Source organism: Hyla sarda, chromosome 4, assembly GCF_029499605.1.
Source record: "Hyla sarda isolate aHylSar1 chromosome 4, aHylSar1.hap1, whole genome shotgun sequence".
NCBI classification, from domain to species: Eukaryota; Metazoa; Chordata; class Amphibia; order Anura; family Hylidae; genus Hyla; species Hyla sarda.
Window position 1 is genome coordinate 108481690 of NC_079192.1, and position 21434 is coordinate 108503123.

Below are 21434 nucleotides of genomic sequence, written 5' to 3' on the forward strand. Positions count from 1 at the left end.
ATTCTTTTTAACACACACACTGCCAATGATGTGGTATGTTATGTCCTATTACACTGTATCGGCTCTCAAAGTGTTACAAACTAAACCTTTACTGTAATGCGAAAAAAGTCGTGTACATTTAAAAGAGGTACTCCACCCACAGACATCTTCTCCCCAATCCAAAAGGAAAGGGGATAAAGATATCTGATCGCGGCAGTCGTCCTGCTGGGAAACCCCCCCCCCCCCCCCCCAATGTCTCCTGCAGCACCCCCTGTCATCTTGCATGGAGAGAGCTTCGATGACTGGAGATGCAATGCATGTCTATGGGAGGGGGTGCTGCAGGAGAGATCGCAGGGGTTCCAAGCAGCGGGGCCCCCAGAATCAGACATCTTATCCCCTATCCTTTGGATAAGGGATAAGACGTCTAGGGGCGGAGTACAGCTTTAAAAGGTAGTTAAGGGAGGCAACACAAGGGAGTCCAAAATTGCATCCTCTGTTTTCCTGCAGAGTGATCCATGGTAGCTTCATTGTTTTAAAGTATATGGGGCTAATACTTAAATAGTTAACATTACACATAAACTGTATAAGCAAATGTAAGAAACTTTTATTAACTGTATTGTGCCTATTATTTTCCCCCTTTGTAAAAACAACTGCAGTGAGGAGACAATGGTCAGACACATGCACATCTTTAGGACTGGGTCATTATTTTTGGGATGGCTTCTGTGAATTATGACAGAACCTGCTTTAGTTTGGAAGCTTATGCAAGTGAATAATTTTGTGCAGCAGGTAAAAAAAAATCTGCTCAAAATAAGAGATTTACTACTGATATACTGAAGATACTAAACACTACAGCAAATCAATTTTCACAGAAAAAAAATAAAAAGAACAGCTCCATGAAATGACAATGGGGCTAATCCATGTAGAGATCTGCTGGCACATCAGATGCACAAATTAGAGTTTCAGTTTTGGATTTATGCCCAGATTCATTGAAAATTCCATGTCACATTTGCCATATGAAAATGCAACAAACGTGGAAAGAGCTTAAAAGATTCAAAAGCCATTTCTTAATAAACTAAAAAAATAAATAAAATAAAAAACTATTCTGACCCCCCCCCCCCCCCCCCCCCAATGGCCATTTAAATGTCTCTTTAGATGCCGCTGTAGCTGAAGGGTTCTTATGGGTTAATAGTCACCCCCACTCATCTGTGTGCCAGCTATCTGAGGTGGCCCCCAGCTACTCAAAACGCCAGTGTCATACCTCCCTGACCGCACCGTGATGTGTATACACCTCATGGGTTGTCAAAGGGGTACTCCCATGGAAATTATTATTATTTTTTTTTTTTTTTTTTTTTAAATCAACGGATGCCAGAAAGTTAAACAGATTAGTAAATTACTCCTATTAAAAAAAAATCTTAATCCTTCCAGTACTTATTAGCTGTTGAATACTACATTTAAATTATTTTCTTTTTGGAGCTCTCTGTTAACATCATGACCACAGTGCTCTCTGCTGACATCTCTGTCCATTTTAAGAACTGTCCAGAGTAGGAGAAAATCCCCATAGCAAACATATGCTGCTCTGGACAGTTCCTAAAATGGACAGAGATGTCAGCAGAGAGCTGTGTGTTCCAAAAAGAAAACTAATTTCCTCTGTAGAATACAGCCCCTAAAAAGTACTGGAAAGATTAAGATCTTTAAAAAGAAGTAATTTACAATTCTGTTTAATTTCTGGCACCAGTTGATTTAAAAAAAAAAAAAAAGTTTTCCATGGGAGTACCCCTTAAAGGGGTACGCCACTGCTCAGCATTTGGGACAAACCGTTCCTAACGCTGGAGCCGGGAGCTTGTGACAAAGCCCCGCCCCCTAAATGCAAGTCTATGGGAGGGGGCGTGGCGGCTGTCATGCCCCCTCTCATACTTGCATTGAGTGGGCTGGGCGTGACGTCATGAGGGGGCGGGGATATGACGTCACGAGCTCCTGGCGTCGGCTCCAGTGTTCAGAACAGCTTGTACCAAACACTGAGCAGCGGAGTACCCCTTTAAAGGCAGTGTATGTATTCAGCAAGTATTGTGCATCAAATACACATTCAAACTACCTGCAGATTTTTGTGTGTGAAATCCGCAGAAAGTAAGGTACCTTTAAAGCTGCAGTACACTGCAGTAAACATTTTATTATTTGGCGTAATCCCTTTTTTTCTTTGACAGGTTTCGGTTGGACCCAAGATACTTTTTCATAGTTTGTTCAGAACCTTTTAAATGGTTTGCATGCAGCCAAACCCAACAAACTTGAGGCATGTGATTTCGGAACAATACACATCCTGTTCAGCGAATTGCTTAACTAACAACTTTCTGGCCTGTTCCCTGAGCCTCACCCATTGAAAGCATATATGCACACGGGAGGCTGGCCTGTCAATGTCAATTAACAAATACACACAGAAAACTATTGAAATTATTTGCCCGTAGCTAAGATTTAAATATTTTTAGCTATCGCCTGACAGCTGCAAACCCGCATTAAAGGGCCAATGCACAAAACACACTGCCTGTACGCATGTCTTGTGGGGGAAAAGGAGTCTTGTATAGTGCTTCTGTAAGGAAGTGTAAGATCTCATTGGTTTTACCCCAGTTTTGTGGGATAAATTTGTCGCACAGTTTGTCTGTGCTGTTTAGAGAAGTTTCATTGAGATTGTTGCTTTAGAAGACATTTTTAAAGAGAACATACCAAGTTGTGTTGTCAGAAACCTATAGGCAACTTTTTATAGTTTGCCGCAATATTTTGGCGCAAGTGCGCTGAGGCGCAAATCTACACCAGTCCTCTGTTGGCTTACAGACTGACTATGGACAACATTATCAGAAAGTTGCACATTTGCCGCACAGGTTAAAAAGTCGCACAAAAAAAAGAGGGACATGAAAGCAAAGTAGAGTACTGAAGTAAGAAATGTGATTTATCACATGCCCTGCGCTATGTAATAAATTTGGCGCAGGTACACAGTTTCCACCACATGAATTAATGGAGTAAAAAGATGTTCACCTACTGCACTTTTTATGAATAGTAGTTGGTAAAAAATAAGTCCTGGCCCGTCTGTTCTTATACTATTCCGCTTTTTTTATCTTAGTATACATAGGGTTATCCCAGACATGCTCACTTTCACTTACTGTGGATTTACCAACCACATCTGCTGGAGGTTTGTGCCAAACATCTACTCCTCTGTAAGTAAAATAATATTTTCTCACATTGCTTCTGACCTTCCCTCCAATAACCTCAGATTGTTCTTGTGTTTAGTATATATACCTCAATGTGTGTATGTATTTGTATGTTTGTATGTGTGTGTGTGTGTGTGTGTGTGTGTGTGTGTGTGTGTGTGTGTGTGTGTATGTATATGTGTGTATGTATATGTGTGTATGTGTGTGTGTGCATGTTACATAGTTAGTATGGTTGAAAAAAGATATAGGTCCATCAAGTCCAACCAGGGAATGTGCGTGCATGCGTGTGCATGTATGTGTGTATGTGTGTATGTATGTATGTATGTGTGTATGTATGTATGTATGTATGTATGTATGTATGTATGGTAGGAGGTGGAGAGAGGAGGTGGAGAGAGGAGGTGAGAGAGGAGGTGGGGATAGAAGGTCAAAAGCTTCCTCTGTTGATTTTCCTCCACAACAAGGCTTAGGAAGGAAAAACTGGGCAACGTCGGGTACTCCGCTAGTTTCTTTATAAAAAAAGACTTCCCTACTAAATCTTATTTAACCCATTAACATATATAAAAGGTTTTAATCATTTCCCCTACTTTCTCTTGTTAACCCCTAATCCCTGATAATAATAAAAGCTTAAAGGGGTACTCCAAAGGATAGGGGATAAGATGCCTGATCGCGGGGGTCCCGGGGACTGATTATAAACGGGGTGCGGCGTGCAAGATCACGGGGGTCCCCAGCGGTGGGACCCTCGCGATCAGGCAGTGGTCCCCAGCAGTGGGACCCCCGCGATCAGGCATCTTATCCCCTATCCTTTGGATAGGGCATAGGATGTCTAAACCCAGAGAACCCCTTTAAGACCTTTCACCATTTAAGTAGCCAGTCTTTGGACATGTTCTATTTTTATCAATATCTCTTAGTAGGTGAGGCATCCAGCACTGGACACAGTATTTCAGATGTTGTCTCCCTACTGTGTGGCTGCACTGTTCCCTCATGTCAGAAATCACTACTTCTTAATCCCTGCTCTTCTGACTCTTTCACTAAAACACAGACTTGCCAATACGATACCCTAAAGCTATGTTCACATGGCAGAATATTTGCAAAATGTTTGCATGAAAAACACAGGCAAATAATCCATAAATAGCAGGCACCAGCAGAAAATGTCGGTGCTAGGACCGCTATCTTAAGACTGCTTCTCCAAAAGACAGCAATGCATTTCCAAGCAGATTCCTCTAAAAGAATTGACAGGTCAATGCTTTCGGCAAAGGATCAAATCAGGATTTCTGTAGCAGATATTTCTGACTTGGAAATTCTGCTTTGTACAAAGTGTAGCAGGACCCCATTTTTTTCAATGACATTTTCAAGTGGAAATTACACTGATGCAACAACCAAGAGGTACTTTTTTCTGACTACTAGAAGGGATGAAACCTCCAGTGGGGTGCAAACCGCTCTCTTCCCCCATTGCAATACATACTAGGCCCTAAGGCATGTTTTTACTGGATCCTTAAATTTAAATCTGGCTGCAAACTTGTCAAATACTTTACCAGGACTGTAAAAGTCAGGGAATGTGTAGTTTGCCACTCATTGGCAACCATTATTAGAAGGCATTATTCTAGCTAATTCACGCTCGTTCATGCTCCTCAGAATAACAAAGATAAGTACACATTCAGCAATCTTGTTTCTAATCATCATAAAAAGCAGACATCATGAAATGCTCCTTGCGTCAAGCAACCTACAAAATATATCAATGACCAACATCTGACCACTGCCCCAGCAGAAGTGAACATTGCTTACTCAGACATACCTCATTGACTTCTTGTTTGCTATCAGACAAGCCTTCAGCCATGCACTCTTTCTGCAACAAATCTAATATGCTTTTGTCACCAAATTTATCTTGCTCTTCCTTGGTTTCTGAATCTGTCGTCTCCACAACTTCTGACTCTGTTACTGTGATTTGCATGTGGACGCCATCCTCATGCATCCAGCTACTACCTTCTTTCAGATGTGTGACATACTCCATCTGCTTTCTGTGGGACTTTATGGAAGATGAGTAGCTATTGGAAATGGAGGTAGAATCAATGTTACAGTCTGTGTAATCACGTTCTCCATGCATAGTATATCCAATGTCCATCATATCAGGCACTGAAACACTCATCCGATTAGAGAGGTGCCTTTTCCTGATATCTAAAACTTTCCGTGAGCTTCTCTTTGACCTCTTAATTTGCAAGTTGTGAAATAAAGGTCGGGTCTTCTCTTTCAAAGAGTCCCAAACGGATGTCTTATCAAATTCCATTGCTGCCAAATCCAATGGAACGCAACTCCACCTGCAATTTGCCTTCACCTGTAAAAAGCAGAAACAGACATTTAGAAGTATAATAATGTTTAGTTGTAAACTTTAAATCTTTATTTAAAAAAAAAAAAAAAAAAAATGGTTCCAAACCTAAAGCGCAAGAAAGAATTTGGCATCCCCACATGTCAGAAATACAGTGGGCATGAGGTACATTTTTAAGGACCTTTTCTTCTCTCTTAGTAAAAAGTACATCCAGAAAGAACACCACACACACACACCCTTTATAACCCCTACCTTTCCTTCTTTCTCTTGCCACAGAGCCATAATATTATTTATATATATATATATATATATATATATATATATATATATATATATATATATTAGTATGCATTTTGATCAAGTTGTATAAGCCTACCTTTTACTTCATGGCCACTTAATTCAAGACTGTCCTTAACCACAAAAGGAATAGTACTGTGCAGTGACCACCATGACACCAGCACCCACAAGGTGAATGAACCACTGAACCAGAGGTCAGACAACCCTGCTGCTGCCAGACCATCACATATGAGAATAATTCGGAATAGTTAAAGTACAGGATATCAAATTATTATTAATTATTATTATTATTATTAATAATAGTAACTTGTAAATAATTGGTCAAAATACTGTAGTTGTAAAGAGCAATAAAACACAAGTAAATATAGCACTATTATGGACATTTATCAACGGGTTTAGTCAGGTTTTCTTTACTATAATTGTCGCAAAATTGTCGCAACTGTGACTACGCAATTTTTCGTGCAACATTTTGACTGGAAAGCGAGAAAAGCAAGTTTTCCAAAAATTTACTAAGTAGTAATAATTTTAAAATGGACTACGGGTAGTCAGGTATTAACTGTGACAGTCGCAACTGCGCAAAAAAAAGTCGCAACAGGGTTAAAAATTGACTAAATTTACTCCAGCTCAAACATGGAGCAGAAAAAGCTACTACCAAAGTAAAAAAGGAAAAATTGCTTACGTGAAAGAAAATCATCAACAGGCTGAAAGCAGTTGATAAATAAATCACACATAAGCAAAAAAAAAAGTAAAGAAAAAAAATACTAAAAAAAAAAAAAGAATACATAAGCAAACATTGAGAAATGTCCCTCCATGTGAGTAAAGTTTCCAGCAATAACTATAAGATTGTATTATAGCCATGGGCTTCAAACTGACAATACTACTATTTCTAGTGTTTAAAAGTATACTATTTGTCAGTTTTGAATGCAGCACGATTCCATTTATGAATGTTCAGTTGTTAAAAAAAAAAAAAATAAATAAATAATTTAAAAAAAATCTGTAGTCTCCATTTATGAGCAACATGTATTCTAGTACCCATCAAGATGCACTGAATTAAAATGGCTATTCTGTTACACAAAGCAATAGCATATCGCTAAGATATGCCATCACTATGGTGGGGAAATAAATGTCAAGACCTCTATCAATCCTAAAAATGAGGGATGGAGTAATGGTTTATCCTCTTCAAAGTGTTACCTGCAGAGTGACACTCCTGCTGTCTGAACCACAAGTCATCAGGGCGATTTCTGGGAGCCTCTCCCCGCCCCACTAACCTAAAGTGATAAAATATTTCCCTATACCCAAACTGATGTGGTAGCTTGGGGGGTGTAGGGTATGGGGAGTGTAGCTGTGCAGGTAATAAAGGGTATTTGTTAACTCTTGCTATTCGTGACGCTTGCTATTCTTTTCCTACCGCCGCCCTTCCCAGGAATGATAGGGAGGTAGACGATACTGAGTTTAAGTAGATAGTAATAATGGATTGTCCACAGCTTGTAAACAGCTTGAACTTTACTGAAGATTTTCTGTATACTTCAACAACATAACAGTCTCTTATCAATACAGCTTCCTTTTGGAGATTGACAATGGTTGGGACTTTAGCTTTAAGAGTCTCTAGACTATTGCGCTGCTCCACTGGATTTAAAGAATTAGTTGCGGTCCAGTAGTCAGGCTAGTATTAGTAGGAATTAGTATAAGACTCACAATTTTTGGTTCTGCTGAGGCCGTAGGTTTTGAAGCCTAGCATGTCATTGAAAGTTGTGTAGCACACCGTCCCGTTAGTCCGGCATCCACGAGAGCCGCAACCCAAGAGAGCGATAATTGGATGCAGCTCCCTTATATGGGCAGGGGCTGGACTAAAGCTAATTGGTCCATACGGATGTCAATCACCATTACAGAGAATGCTGGGAAACACGTGATCCAAGGACCTCCTAAGGTTCTACAACATACCATAGAGGTTACTAGCATGGTCACATGACCGAAGGTCCTGCGACGCTGAGCAAGGTAAGTACCAGAGTTTTCTGTACTTCCGACTCCTCTGTATTAATATGCAAATGTATTTTATACATTCCTTGAAGGAAAGAAAGGTAACATACCTGTCATTACCACAGGACTACTGGCTGGGAAGCCAACAGTCTACTGTATTGAACAGTTTGTGTGCTGATCTGCTGGTGAAGATAGGGCAGTGGGAGGATCAAGGAAGGGGCATTTATTATAAAACATGATTTCCCTAGTAGAATCCCATAGTCTTGTTTAAAGTTTAAAGGGGTACTCCGCCCCTAGACATCTTATCCCCGGGGTCCCGCTGCTGGCGACCCCCGGGATCACCGCTGCGGCACTGCGCTTTCATTACTACACAGAGAGAGTTCGGGGGACGGATACAGTGGACGGAGCAGGGTAATGTCATAGCTCCGCCCCTCGTGACATCACGACCCTGCCCCCTTAATGCAAGTCTATGGCAGAGGGCGTGAAGACCGCCACGCCCCCTCCCATAGACTTGTATTGAGGGGGCTGGCCGTGACATCACGAGGGGCAGAGCCATGACGTAACTGTGCTCCAACCCCTGTATCGAACTCGCTCTGTGCAGTAATGATAGCGCGGTGCCGCAGCAGCAATCCCATGGGTCCCCAGCAGCGGGACCCCGGCGATCTGACATCTTATCCCCTATCCTTTGGATAGGGGATAAGATGTCTAGGTGTGGAGTACCCCTTTAAGCTAACAATCGAGTTTACAAGTTTTTATAGCCTTAGCTGAATGGCAGCAGTTTTTCCAATGGTTTACACCTTCAGTCTTGAACTATTGACCCTCCATTCCCTTCAAACAAGTGTCTCTAGTCCTGCAAAAAACATATTTCCTTAACCCCTTATCGGTGAGAGGCTAGGTTACCCATGGGTTCCCTGTAACAGCAGAACACAACACTATGGAAAGTATACGTATTTCCGATCCTTATTGTGCATTGTGTGCCATATCGAAAGCACATGAAAAGCATGCTTTTTTTCACGGTCACTTAACGTGTTAGTTTTGCGGTTGTGTGAGGCACTGCATGCATTGATCTTTATTCTTAAAGAAGAGAAGTCATTAATTATAACTTTTTGTGAATTGGGACATTTAAACTTGCTTTTTTTTATATTTTTTATTTTTTTTTATTATTACAATCTAAATTTAGTAGGAGTCGGAGTCTGTGCATTGTTTGCTGACTCCGACTCCAGGAACCCAAAATTTTGTCCGACTCCGACTCCACAGCCCTGGTAAGTACTATACATTCTTATATAATATAGAATTACTAATATATACATTTATTAACATACAAGTTAAACTTAAGGAGAGGCAACTAGGGGCTGTCCCACCTGAGGAACCCTACCTGAACGTAGTTACTCCGACTTTGGGGACCTCCACACAAGGTACTGGATGCAATATGGTACCGGGACACCACACTGGCAAAGATCTATCCATTAAGGCTATGGGAGAGGCAAAGACCACCAGGGACCTCCCAATGACTTATGGGTCAGGCAGCATAAGTGTGATAAAAAAAGTTCCCTTTAAGGGTACATTCACACGAGCGCATCCGCAGTTGAAGGACCACTGTATGCTGCCTTTACAGGTGCCTGCTCGGAGTGGCAAATCCACCGCTATGAGCAGACACACTGCGATGTGAGAGTTGCTGTGCACATACACAGTATACTCGCACATCGCGGCCGCTCTCGGCATAGCTCATAAAGCAGGGGGAGCGGCTGCGATGTGTGAAAGTTTACGCGCATGCGCAGCCACTCTTACATTGCTTCAGTGTGTCTGCTTGTAGTGGTGTATTGCCGCTCCGAGCAGGCACCTGTATAGGCAGCATACAGCGGTCCTTCAGCAGCGGATCTGCAGCGTAATATGCGCTGGGGATCCATTCGTGTGAACGCACCCCAATATTCCTTTTGTATGGCGCTTCATTAGTGGTACTGTCCAGACTACCATAGTAAAAGATTTGCTCAAAACAACATGCTGAATAATTGCTATTTGAGCAATTCAAGGAACATGGAGTTTTATACTGCAGAAGCCATTACATAAAATTATATACCAAAATCCTGGAACATGGGGAAAACTAGTGAATTTCAAAGATGGAGAAACCTCTCTGACCAAAGTGGTTAAAGATAAGCAAACAGACATAACTGGTAAAAGACTGCTTTATGTCATATGTTCCAGCAACACACCTGGTATCCATGTAAACTACATTACAGTGACGGCAAGCTGTCAAACAATACTCATAAAAAGGATCACCAGGGAACGGTTTTAATCTGATTCTCTAGAAAAGCAAACCATTTACTCTGTTCAGGAACAAATACATTAAATACTGTATGACTTTCAAGCAAACCTACATTAGCAGAGAGTAGGTGTGATGCATAAAATATAAGGAGGTAACAGTGGGTGGCTGTTTAGCTATAGCAAATAAAAAGAAGATCAAATTCAGTGGAACCTGAATGCTGCTAAATGTAGGCTGACAAAATGCACATCTAACCAGCAAATAATCACTACAGCCTTTTTATAAAATATACTTTTCTTATCTTATTTGCTGTTCCATAGTACAGTAAGCTTATATGGCTAAAGCTTTTTACGGCTTACTGTACTATCATATATTCTTAGAATTTTGACTTTGCAATAAACATGAACCATATAGTGCCCAGATGTGTACAACCATAGGCAGTGCGTCGCACGTGTTGGAAGTGACAAAAATGCAAGCATGGATTGCTTCCTAAAATATGCATGAAACAGATGACAAGCCTTATCCCAAGCACATGAATGGGGTTTCTGCAACCCTATATACATGGAACAGAAAGCATTGACTGGCAATGGGAGTACTCCCCATGAGGATTTATGGCACTGCAACCGCATATCCACAGCACTTAATTGTGACATTAATTGTCATGAAAACTCCACAACAAGGCTATATTTACACAGCAGAATTTTCGTGAGGAATTCCGCAAAAGAATTCTGCCAGAAATTGGACTGAAATTTAAAGCATATTGGGAGGAATGTATCATTGGTTCTACCCTGGTTTTGTGGTACAATTGTCACACAGTTTGTCTCAGAGGCAGTTCAGAGACATTTCATTGCAACTTTTGCTTTAGAAGGGTTTTCAAAAAGATCATACCACGTCATGAGTTCAATTGACATCATGCAGTGGTCAGGAATTTCTGATTTACAACCTTCCAGTTTGACGCAACTTTTGGTGCATGTACACAGTTTCCACCACATGAATTAATGGGGTTAAAAAGACAGACATTCACCAACACCACTCTTGATGAATACCCCCCCATTATATAGTTAATGGGATTCCGCCGCCCCATTCACACAGCCAAATTTTCATGACTGACATTCCGCCGCAGACCTGTCTTTAAATCTGGGGCTTTGAATTTTGTCAGATTTTTCACATTTGCTGAACAGTATTTGTTTGGAATTGCGGCTATCCGGTCGTGTGGAAATAGCCTAAGCGTGACTGCAATATTAAAGTTTGCTAAACTGAAAGAGAGTGTCAGGTATAACACGTTTTCAATGACTAACACAAGTAATTCACAAGTTTATGCAACAAGCTTATTTTAAATGCAGGATTTACATAGTTGCAAAATGATGCAAGTAACATCACCACAATGGCTACAACAAATGATGCACAAAGCAGATAAAAGAAACTATCTGATGAATCATTTTCATACCAAGAGTCCTAAAATGCTGTTAATAGACAATTGTATGTAATTTACAGTGTTCCTAGAATTTTATGCTTCCATGTGCCCCCCGTGTGTTGCTACTAATACTGCTGGGGGCGGGCTTTGAGCAGAATGAGTCTTCTTCCCCCTCTGGCAACTGATAACCTAATCCTATCTTACTGCTCAGCTATACAGGCACATCTTTGCACACACACAGTGGGAGAATTATCAAAACCTGTGCATATGAAAAGTTGACCAGTTGCCCATAGAAACCAATCAGATTGCTTCTTGAATTTTTCACAGGCCTCTTTATAAATGAAAGAAGCGATCTGATTGGTTGCTATGGGCAATTTTCCTCTGTACAGGTTTTGATAAATCTCCCCCACTGACCCTAGCCTGACAAAGCAGGGCTGACAGCTATTTAAACTCAACATCAACTAATCCCTCATGAGTCCCAGGGTGGACTAAACAATAAATTCCAAAACCTTTTGGAGGGCTGACCCTCCTCGGGGACTAATACCCTTCTCTAGGGTCTCATTAAAACTACTCTTTTATTGGTATGCTTTAAAACCATATATTCATAAATGGATTGACAATATTTAAAGATTTCAGATACTCTCTATGGTAATAAATGTGGAGAATGTTGTACTTGACTACTGGGCACAACTCCTGATTCTTATGCCAGTTTCTGCTGGTTTAACAGGGATTAGGAATAATGGGATTTGAAGGCCTCTCACACCATTTTTTTTTTTTTTTTTTTATTATTCTTTTCTTATTTTACATCACAAAACAGACAAAATTACAAACCATACAGTTATACAAGACAAAACAGAAATATAAAATACAGGGTTCTATTTATTATCCTATATCTCTCTATATTAATTATTAACAGCATAGAACCCAAAGGATACCTGTCTTATAGTTACCTATGTACATACCCACTTCATACCCCACCCACCTACCCCTTCCACACAATCCTTATTCTAGTGCCATGGGAAAAAAAAAATATTATATATTTATATATATATATTCATTCAATTTATATATATTTCGTTCTCTTCCCTTGGATATATTATACACCATTAAGCCAGCCTGCCCATATTTGAGAAAACAAGTCACTACATCCTCGCTTAAGATAAATCGCCCGCTCCCAAGATATAACTCTTTCCATTTTTAATCGGAATTCCTCTATGGTTGGAGCTTTTGCTTCTTTCCAGTTCCTAGCTATAAGAACTCTAGCATTAAATAGTAATCTGCTTAAAAAAGTTTGTTTAAATTGGCCTAGCTCATGAGTATCAATACAACCCAAAACACAAATTTTTATATCTACCGGGACTTTAATTCTTTAACTCTCACACCATTTTAACTGTTAGGGATAATACGGAGGGCAAGTAAGACTCCCAATTAGAATATCCCTTCCCCATTAACTTATGTCATATTGTCCGGAGTTTTTACGGTCCCATAAGTTTCATCTTTCCTTTATAGTGCTCCTTCCTATAGAGAGTCTCTGTCTAAAATTGTTTTCACGAGCCTCCCCAACGTTTCGCCAGATGACCTGGCTTTGTCAAGGGCCGCAGGTTAAAGGTTTCAGTGATGTGTTAATCACAGGATCAGCTCACGTGTCTAAAATAGATTTTCAAGTGTAACATATCATAATTGTAATTTCTAGGGTTCTTCCTATAAAATATATTACATATAATATGAAAATCAGGTAGAATGTATTTTTATAGCATCAATCCCAATGGTGATCCAGATGTTGCCAGCCCAGCCAATTACCTTCTGAGCAAAAATTATCAGTGTAATACAGTGCTTTACACCATACCAAAATGAACATGATTTGCACCACAACATCCCGCTAACAACAAGTACCCCCTTAGCTTAGCATTCACCTCTTGTATCTCTTGCTCTCCCATAGAGAGCGAGGTAGCTGTTCTGTGCATATGAAGAGCTGGGGTGCAGGGTAGGAGATAGCGGGGGATCTCAGTGGTCTGTCACGCACCCCTAGCCTGAACCTAACATTCTACCCCCCCCCCCCCTTCCAGAGTTCCTCTTTAACAGTCAGGGTGTATCTCAACATGCTCCAAAAATTTGGTTTGGGTGGAATATTTTTGTGGCTAATCGCTATTTAAAACTGCCATTTCTGGCCTACTGAGAGCCTCAATAGGGGATGTAGAGCACTTTGCCTTGTTCTAACATGCATAGGGAGTGTGCCGTGTTAGTGAAATAATAGTGTTATTCAGTATGACATGCAGATTACAGGCATTGCTATTAGAATCACTGCTGCAGAGAGTTGGTGTGGTAGCAGGGAGACCAAATGGTGTCAACATTTAAGAGGAGAGATTGTACATTTTTTTAAATTTTGAGAACCCATTCTGGGGTGCATCGAGCTGGCGGTCCTCCACCAGGAGAGATATCGCCTGTTCCAGCCCCCGCCTCCCAGCGCCCCCTGACTATGAAAGTGTGAAGGTTTCATTTAATCAGTTATGGTTATCAATCTAAGCTATTCCATTGGATTCTTGTGGTATTTCCACAGGTAATATGACGTCGACAACCATAGGGCCTCAGTCTTGAACAGATTACATTGATTTCTTTAAATTGAAATTTAAGATTTATATTAGATTCCCAACTTTAATGTCCCAGCGTTTACTTTGAACTAATACTGTATGACCACAAAACCAAATCTAACAAGGAGTCACATGGTGGCACAATGACAGAGCCCATAGGTGGCAGCAGCATGAGATCATAATCTGTCAGAATGACATGGCCTGGAATTGGCCACAGCACAAGGAGACCATATAGTGGCAAAACTGCCCAGTCTGGAGGAGGCAACAGCCTGACAAGACCATAGGGCCTCACAAGAAAAGATTAAAGATATTTTTGAAAATTTAAATTGAAGATTTTTCATAGCTAGTGCTACCATAAACTATTTTTAGGTAATGTACCAGGCCATGCTGCATCATAAAATCATCTAGTGGCTGAATGGCACAGCCTGGAAATGGCGGCAGCATGAGTAGACACTAGGGCTTCACAATCCCTAGATAAAAATTGAAATCGAAGATTTATTGTAGCTAGTGCTACCATAAAATATTTTTATGTAATGGCATAGGCCTGGAGGTAGCTGAAGCTTGAGGAGACCATATGTATAGTGGCTGAATGCCACAGCTTGGAGGTGGCTGAAGGATGAGGAGACTATAGTGGCTGAATGCCACAGCCTGGAGCATGAGGAGTCCCGAAAGTGACCCAGAAACAGAGTGGTGCGGTGGGTGGCAATAACAGTACCTGGTGAAAAAGGGTCTGATGCGGAGGAATGTTTGTAACTGGGGAGCAGTGCCTTAAATGGGCACTGTCACCAACCTTTTTGTTTGAAGAACACAAAAAAACGCAAGAGCGGAAAAAAAAAAAAAAAAAAAAAAAAAAAAGGAGGTGCGATTGGCGCTCTACTCCGGGTAGGAAGTCAAATGGAACAGACCCGATGGAATTTTTTGGGATTATTTATTGTATAAAATAATAAAACAAAAGAAGGTGCATATGGACAATGCGTTTCAAGGGGCGGGATCCCTCTTCATCAGGTCCAGTGATTGGATACAGGTAAGTGACAGTATTTATATGCAGAAAAAAAAAAAAAAAAAAACATGTTCGGGGTTATATGCATGGATTTAAAAACAACCTCATTTTGCATATATAAATCAAAACTGAGTGACATACAGATCAGAGATAAAATTGCAATAATTAATACCATTTATAAAAGAACAGAAAAGACCTCTGAGAGGTCATATAGATTATATTAGTTGGTCTAAAATCTGGTCTCTCTCCTTTTGAGTAAATTAATGTGTCATCCGTAATTTAGAGTAGCCGGGTCTCTAGAACACCCGGTCCTGTGTTTAGCGCAGCAGGACCAGAAAGGGCCCAAACACTAATGGGGGACCATCTGCCGGGATGTCGACCAAAAACATCCATAATCAGGTAAAGGGTTGTATGTTTGAGGATTCCAATAGGTATAATAATATAAATATGTGCAGAGTATAAATAAATGGTAGATAAACAATAGATGGATAACAATTCTGATATGAATGTGATGTATGATGAATTTACACATAGAATGCCATAAAATTATAATGCTGAATTAAATAATTTTGACATATTTATGTATAAGTACTTTCCTTATGTGGTAGGTTGACTAGGAAATGTCATAGACTTCTATATAAACTGATTGCCAAGCTGGGAATGGAGACCACAGTCTGTTAGTTACTTTCCATTTGGTTCTTCCATGCGGAGGAATGACCTATCTTATTGGATCAATTTGGTTGCTTTGATTAAACCATACGGCTGCAGTGATTGAAGACAATATATCCAGTACATTTCTTTCTTAGCTATTGCTTCAAATCGATTTGGGACATGTTTGGAAATTAAATCTATCTGCATCATGGAGATCGTATTGCTAGTTTCTTTGTGTTTAATAGTAACATGCCGTGATAAACTGTGGCACATAAAACACTTCTTAATATTGCATCTATGTTGATTTAATATTTGGTGCAATTGTTGTGAAGTACGCCCAACATATTGTTTTCCGCAAATACAGTTGATCAGACTGACAAGTCATGTGCAGTTTTATGGGAAATGTTTTGCCCGTATGTGTGCTCGAAAAATGGTTACTATCATTTAAGTGACATACAGCAGAGACATCTCTTTCTTACACTTGAAGACCTCTTTGCTGAGTGTGGTGCTGAATTGGAATTGTCGGATGTCTGTCTTTTTATCCGGCTGGGTGCGATCATGTTCTTGATTGAAGGTGCCTTTCTAAACATCATTTGCGGTCTGGATGGTATTAAATCTTTCAGATATGGATCCCATTTGAGGAGGTTCCAATGTTTGTTTAGAATTATTTTGATGTTCTGATGGCCTGTTAAGTGGTGATAAAATTGGTGTTGAATGCCACTTTTTTTTGTTTTTCTTTATCTTTAACAGAAGCTGTATTTTCAGCAGAGGTAGATGTAGGATTTACCCACGCAATAGATGACAAGCATTCTTCCTGAGTGAGCATTTTTGCTTTTTTATAGGCATTTTCTACTAATGTTTTAGATACCCCTTCGCTGAGAATCAATTTTTCAGGATCTTTGCTTGTTTAGAAAAGGAAAATTTCATTGGTTATTTTCTAAATTGACCGTAAGGTAGGTTTTCTTTCCACTTATGAAAGTGGCCACTTGAAAACAGTATATAACTATTTGAGTCTACAGTTTTGAAGAAGGTGGAAGTTATTGTATCTCCTTCATGTGAAATTAGTAAATCCAGAAATTCTATTGTATTTACTGATATGTTTAGAACAAGGGTGATCCCCCAGTCAATAGCATGAATTTCCTCGATTACTGTCTCAATTTCACTTCTGTTTCCCTGGCGTAAATCTGGAGAGGAAAAAATGGCAGAGCTCCTCATGGGACGAGTATCGTTTGATACACTGTGTGATATCAAGCAAGTGATGTGTAGTGGGTGTTAGTAAACCACTCACCTTGCTTAGTTGTGTATATTGACACAACTACAAATGCGCTTGGATGATCATGCAGGTGGTGCAGCCTCCTGGTCCCGGATCTTGAAGTGCTCCTGGCCGGTAGGTACAGTGGTAAATATGAGAGTAAAAATTTACCAGGTTTTCGGTTACCATGTTTACCTGACGAAGGAGCTCCAAAGCTCTGAAACATGTTGTTTCTTTGGCAAATAAAAATTATTTTGAAGAAACTGTGACCCATCCTTGGTGGATTGCGCCGACCCATCCTGATAAATTTTTACTCTCATATTTACTTCCGTTTCCCTTCCAGAGTACGAAGCAGAGTATAAATATTTATATATCTTTTATAAACGACCGTGTATTTTTGAAAATGCTGTTGTTCATTAGGAATTTTTCCTCGAAGCACCCCATGAAGAAATTTGCATATAAGGGTGTGACACTTGTCCCCATGGGCGTCACTCTTATTTGTTGGAAAGTCACCCCATCATATGTAAAAAAGTTATTTTCTAAAATAAATTTTAGACACTTCATTAAAAATGTGGTCTGTTCTGATGGTATCTCAGGATCGACTTCTAAAAACGATAAAGTGCTGTTTAATCCCAGGTCATGTTTGATATTAGTATATAATGCTGATGCATCCATTGTGAGAAAAACCATGTTTTCTTCCCATTTGGAGTCTTTCAGTATTCTGATCAGTTGGTCTGAGTTCTTTAAATAACTGGGCAAATTTTGGACATAGTTTTGCAATATTAAGTCCGACTAGCAAAGTTTCCCAGTATTTGAACTATTAATCCCCCAAATAATCGGCCTGCCGGGGAGGCATTTCTGATCTATATAGTAGAAGGGGATAGATGTATTTTGGATCCATAGGAAGTTTTTTTTTTTTTCTTTTTTCGTAATTATATTTTGTGATAGACTCTCACCCTCTAGAGTTATGATTTCCCGTTTTAATGTGGGGAATGGATCTTCTTTGATCTGTTTGTAATATGTGGTATCTCCCAGTATCTTCCAAACCTCTTTGTTGTAGTCTTCATATTACTGGATTACAATTCCGCCCATAAGTGTTCGGGCCCGGTCTGGTCCTGCTGCGCTAAACACAGGTCCGGGTTTTCTAGATACCCGGCTATTCTAAATTACGGATGACACATTCATTTACTCAAAAAGGAGAGAAACCAGATTTCAGACCAGCTAATATAATCTATGTGACCTCTCAGAGGTCTTTTCTGTTCTTTTATAAAAGGTATTCATTATTGCAATTTTATCTCTGATCTATATGTCACTCACAGTTTTGATTTATATATGCAAAATGTTGTAATGTTTTTAAATCCATACATATAACCCCGAACATTTTTAACTTTGGCAGGTTTTTTCTGTATATAAATGCTGTCACTTACCTGTATCCAATCACTGGACCTGATGAAGAGGGGATCCCGCCCCTTGAAACGCATTGTCCATATGCACCTTCCTTTGTTTTATTATTTTATACAATAAGTAGTCCCCAAAATATTCCATTGGGTCTGTTCCATTTGACTGAGTGGGGGACTTCCTACCAGGAGAAGAGCGCCAATCGCACCTCTTTTTTTCCGCTGTTGCGGTTTTTGTATCCTGCATTCCAGACCATCCAGGAGGCCTCAAGGACGGAGGTGGTGCCAGCAGCACTCCCAGTTTCCAGCACACAGATTCCTGTATTCCTCAACGCACAAAACCAGAAGGTGAGCAAGACTTCTAATCTTTTATGATCTAGTTGGTTGCTAATGGTAACAGCACATTGTTGCGCCTTGTATCTGTTTCTTTTTTTCATATTCTACTTGCAACCTTTTTGTTTGATATGTTGTAGTACTTATGTACTTCTCATATAGATTTTTTTAATTTGATTAAAATAGTGTATTTTATTTGAATACTGGCCACTAGGTGTCTCCCTCTTAGTGGCTGGCTGCCACCTGCCGTGACTTCATGACTGAATTAGGACAGATTCCAGCCAGACAATCGGTCCTTATTCAGTCAGCCTGCGCTCCCTCCCTGTCAGACAGGCGGAAGAGAGCGCTGTGAATGCCGGGTCTGCGCTCATTGGCTTCCAGCCCCCTGGCGTTTACAGTTTGAGGGCAGCGCAGCACTGAATCTCAGTGCTGCGCTGATGCTCCAGGACTGTACACGTCCTGTATGGGTAATTGAGGTCTTATTTCACTTACCCGTACATTGTTCCGGTCCCGGGTCTTTGCGGTGAGCACGGCAGGTGGGCGATGCTCCTATACTCCTCCTCTCTGGATAACACTACACTGTTAAACAGGGAGGAGGAAACCCCGGAGCAGTCTGCTGTGCTATTGGCCGACAGGGGCGCAGCATAGATGAGGTGAGGGCGGAAGTTGGCACCCAGCAGGAGTCAGTGACGTCGCGCCTGCTGGGGGAAGTTGGCTTCCGGCAGAGGTAAATATACGAGCAGAAGATGAGCCATTTTTAAAGGCAGGGAGGGGGTTAGGGATAGATTAGCAATAGGTAGAGACAGAAACAAAATACAGATGGTGGAAGCTACTCTTTAAATCTGTTTGGCACTATCCATATTTGTGAAGTGTTGGTGTGGCACCATGGTCAATCTACTCTGATGCATCAGGCATTGGTGGGTGGAAATCCTGGCTGATCCATGCCCGATTCATCTTCACAAAAGGTCAGTCTCCTGACCTTTTCGTTGCAAATAGAATTTTTCATGAAATTCGGAACAAATTCGGATTAGTCAGCTTCAATTCGCTCATCTCTAAATAGTTATGAGAAGATATGCTTCATAAATTGTTATTTAATGCAAGTGTTCAATATTTCAGATGGGTCAAGAGAGGAGACAGAAAGAAAATGCTTATATTTTAAAATTAATGTGAATCTGGAGCTACATTATACCCACTGCAAGCTATATTTTCCCAAATGATTTTAGTTAGGTTGTTTTCCTTTCTACTACTCACATTTGGTCTTGATGCCTCATGATCTCCCATGCCAACATCATCTCTTTTTTTGGATTAGTAAAGCTCTCCTCAAATTCTGCAATGTATTGAAACAGGATAATGCCTGCATAGCCTACACTGGCAAGAGTTAAAGGAACATCTGATTCAACATTCCTTGTCCTATTTATTGGAATAACTATTGGAGGGTGAGACAGTTGCTTTAGTTGTCTATCCACACCTGACCCGACTGGACAAAAAGAGAGGGGCTGCAAAAACTCGACACTGTGCTAAAGGAGCTATCAATACTTACTACTTTTAAAATGGGGCATATTGCCAATTTTATGCTGCCTACAACATGCTGAATTGGAGGGGGGGGGGGGGGGGCAGACTTTTGTCCTGCTGGCCTCAAATAATTTATGAATTTCTCCCTTATTATAGAACATGGGGGAACTTTATCAAGGGTGGTGTGGGTGAATAAGTTTTATATCTGTATTTTGTGTGGTATGTGCTCTTAATTAGAGTAGTACTGCAGCCATAGAACACATCCCCTACAGGAGACTGCCTGCGATCTCCTTTACGGGGCCCAGCTCTGCTGTGGCTCTCCCCATGCAGGAGGCGTGTCGGCTGCAGCATGATGCTGCGGCAGACACGCCCCCTCAATGTATCTCTATGGGAGAGGCAGTGTTCGTGCATCCCCTCCTCTCCATAGAGCTGAAAGGAGGGGGCATGTCTGTCGCCCTCTTAGGGAGGTAGACGACACAAACATTAGCCGTGCAGAGCCACAGCATTTCCGGGGCCCCGTACGGGAGATCACGTGGGGTCCCAGCAGTTGGACCCCCCTCCCCGATCAGACACTTATCCTGCAGATAGGGGATAAGTGTTGTATGGAGTACTCCTTTGGGGTCTATTAACACGTACAGTATTCAGCGCAGATTTGATGTGCAGGATTTTCTGCTGCAGATTTCAATGTAAGCTGACCACAGCTTGAAATCCAGCACAGAATACTGTACATGTGAATAGACTCTTAAAGAGTACCTGCCACCAACTCCATTGCTTTATATTAAAGGTGCTGGTATGTTGCCCTCTTAATTTCACTTTCATTTTCAAGTTTTTCGCTTTCATTTTAGCCCAGTATTTCCTTCATAATCCCCTTTCAAAGCTTGCTCTCTGCAGACAGTGTTCAATGTAGCTGAGGTGCGCCATGCAGCATGCACAGCGCTTGCTCCCGTCTGCCTGATTGGCAGACAGGGAGCTGCGCTGTGCTTGTCAGTGTCCAGGCTGCACTATGAGAGTTAGGATTCATGCATGAGTCAGAACTCTAAGAGAGACTTGCAGCCGGGACATGTAGGGAGACCCCTAGTGGTTTTTAAAAGTCAAAATAAATATATAAATATATATATATATTTTTTTATGACATGGTATTAGAAAGTTGTTTCTAATACATTAATTAACAACATATAAAACGTTTTTGTGATGACAGGTACTTTAAGTGGTTGCATGGCATGTGATAAATAGGGTGCTAGTACACTATTTCAAAAT

At 40.7% G+C, this 21434-nt stretch overlaps 1 protein-coding gene across 1 annotated transcript in view; it reads right to left on the reverse strand.

Moving 5' to 3' along the window:
• MCTP2 (multiple C2 and transmembrane domain containing 2) overlaps positions 1-21434 on the reverse strand; it is a 208166-nt gene that overhangs the window by 137906 nt on the left and 48826 nt on the right. Inside the window, exon 2 of the mRNA XM_056571863.1 lies at positions 4969-5505. Coding sequence (XP_056427838.1) covers positions 4969-5457 — 489 coding nt within the window. The 5' untranslated portion in view covers positions 5458-5505. The remainder of the gene's footprint in view (positions 1-4968; positions 5506-21434) is intronic.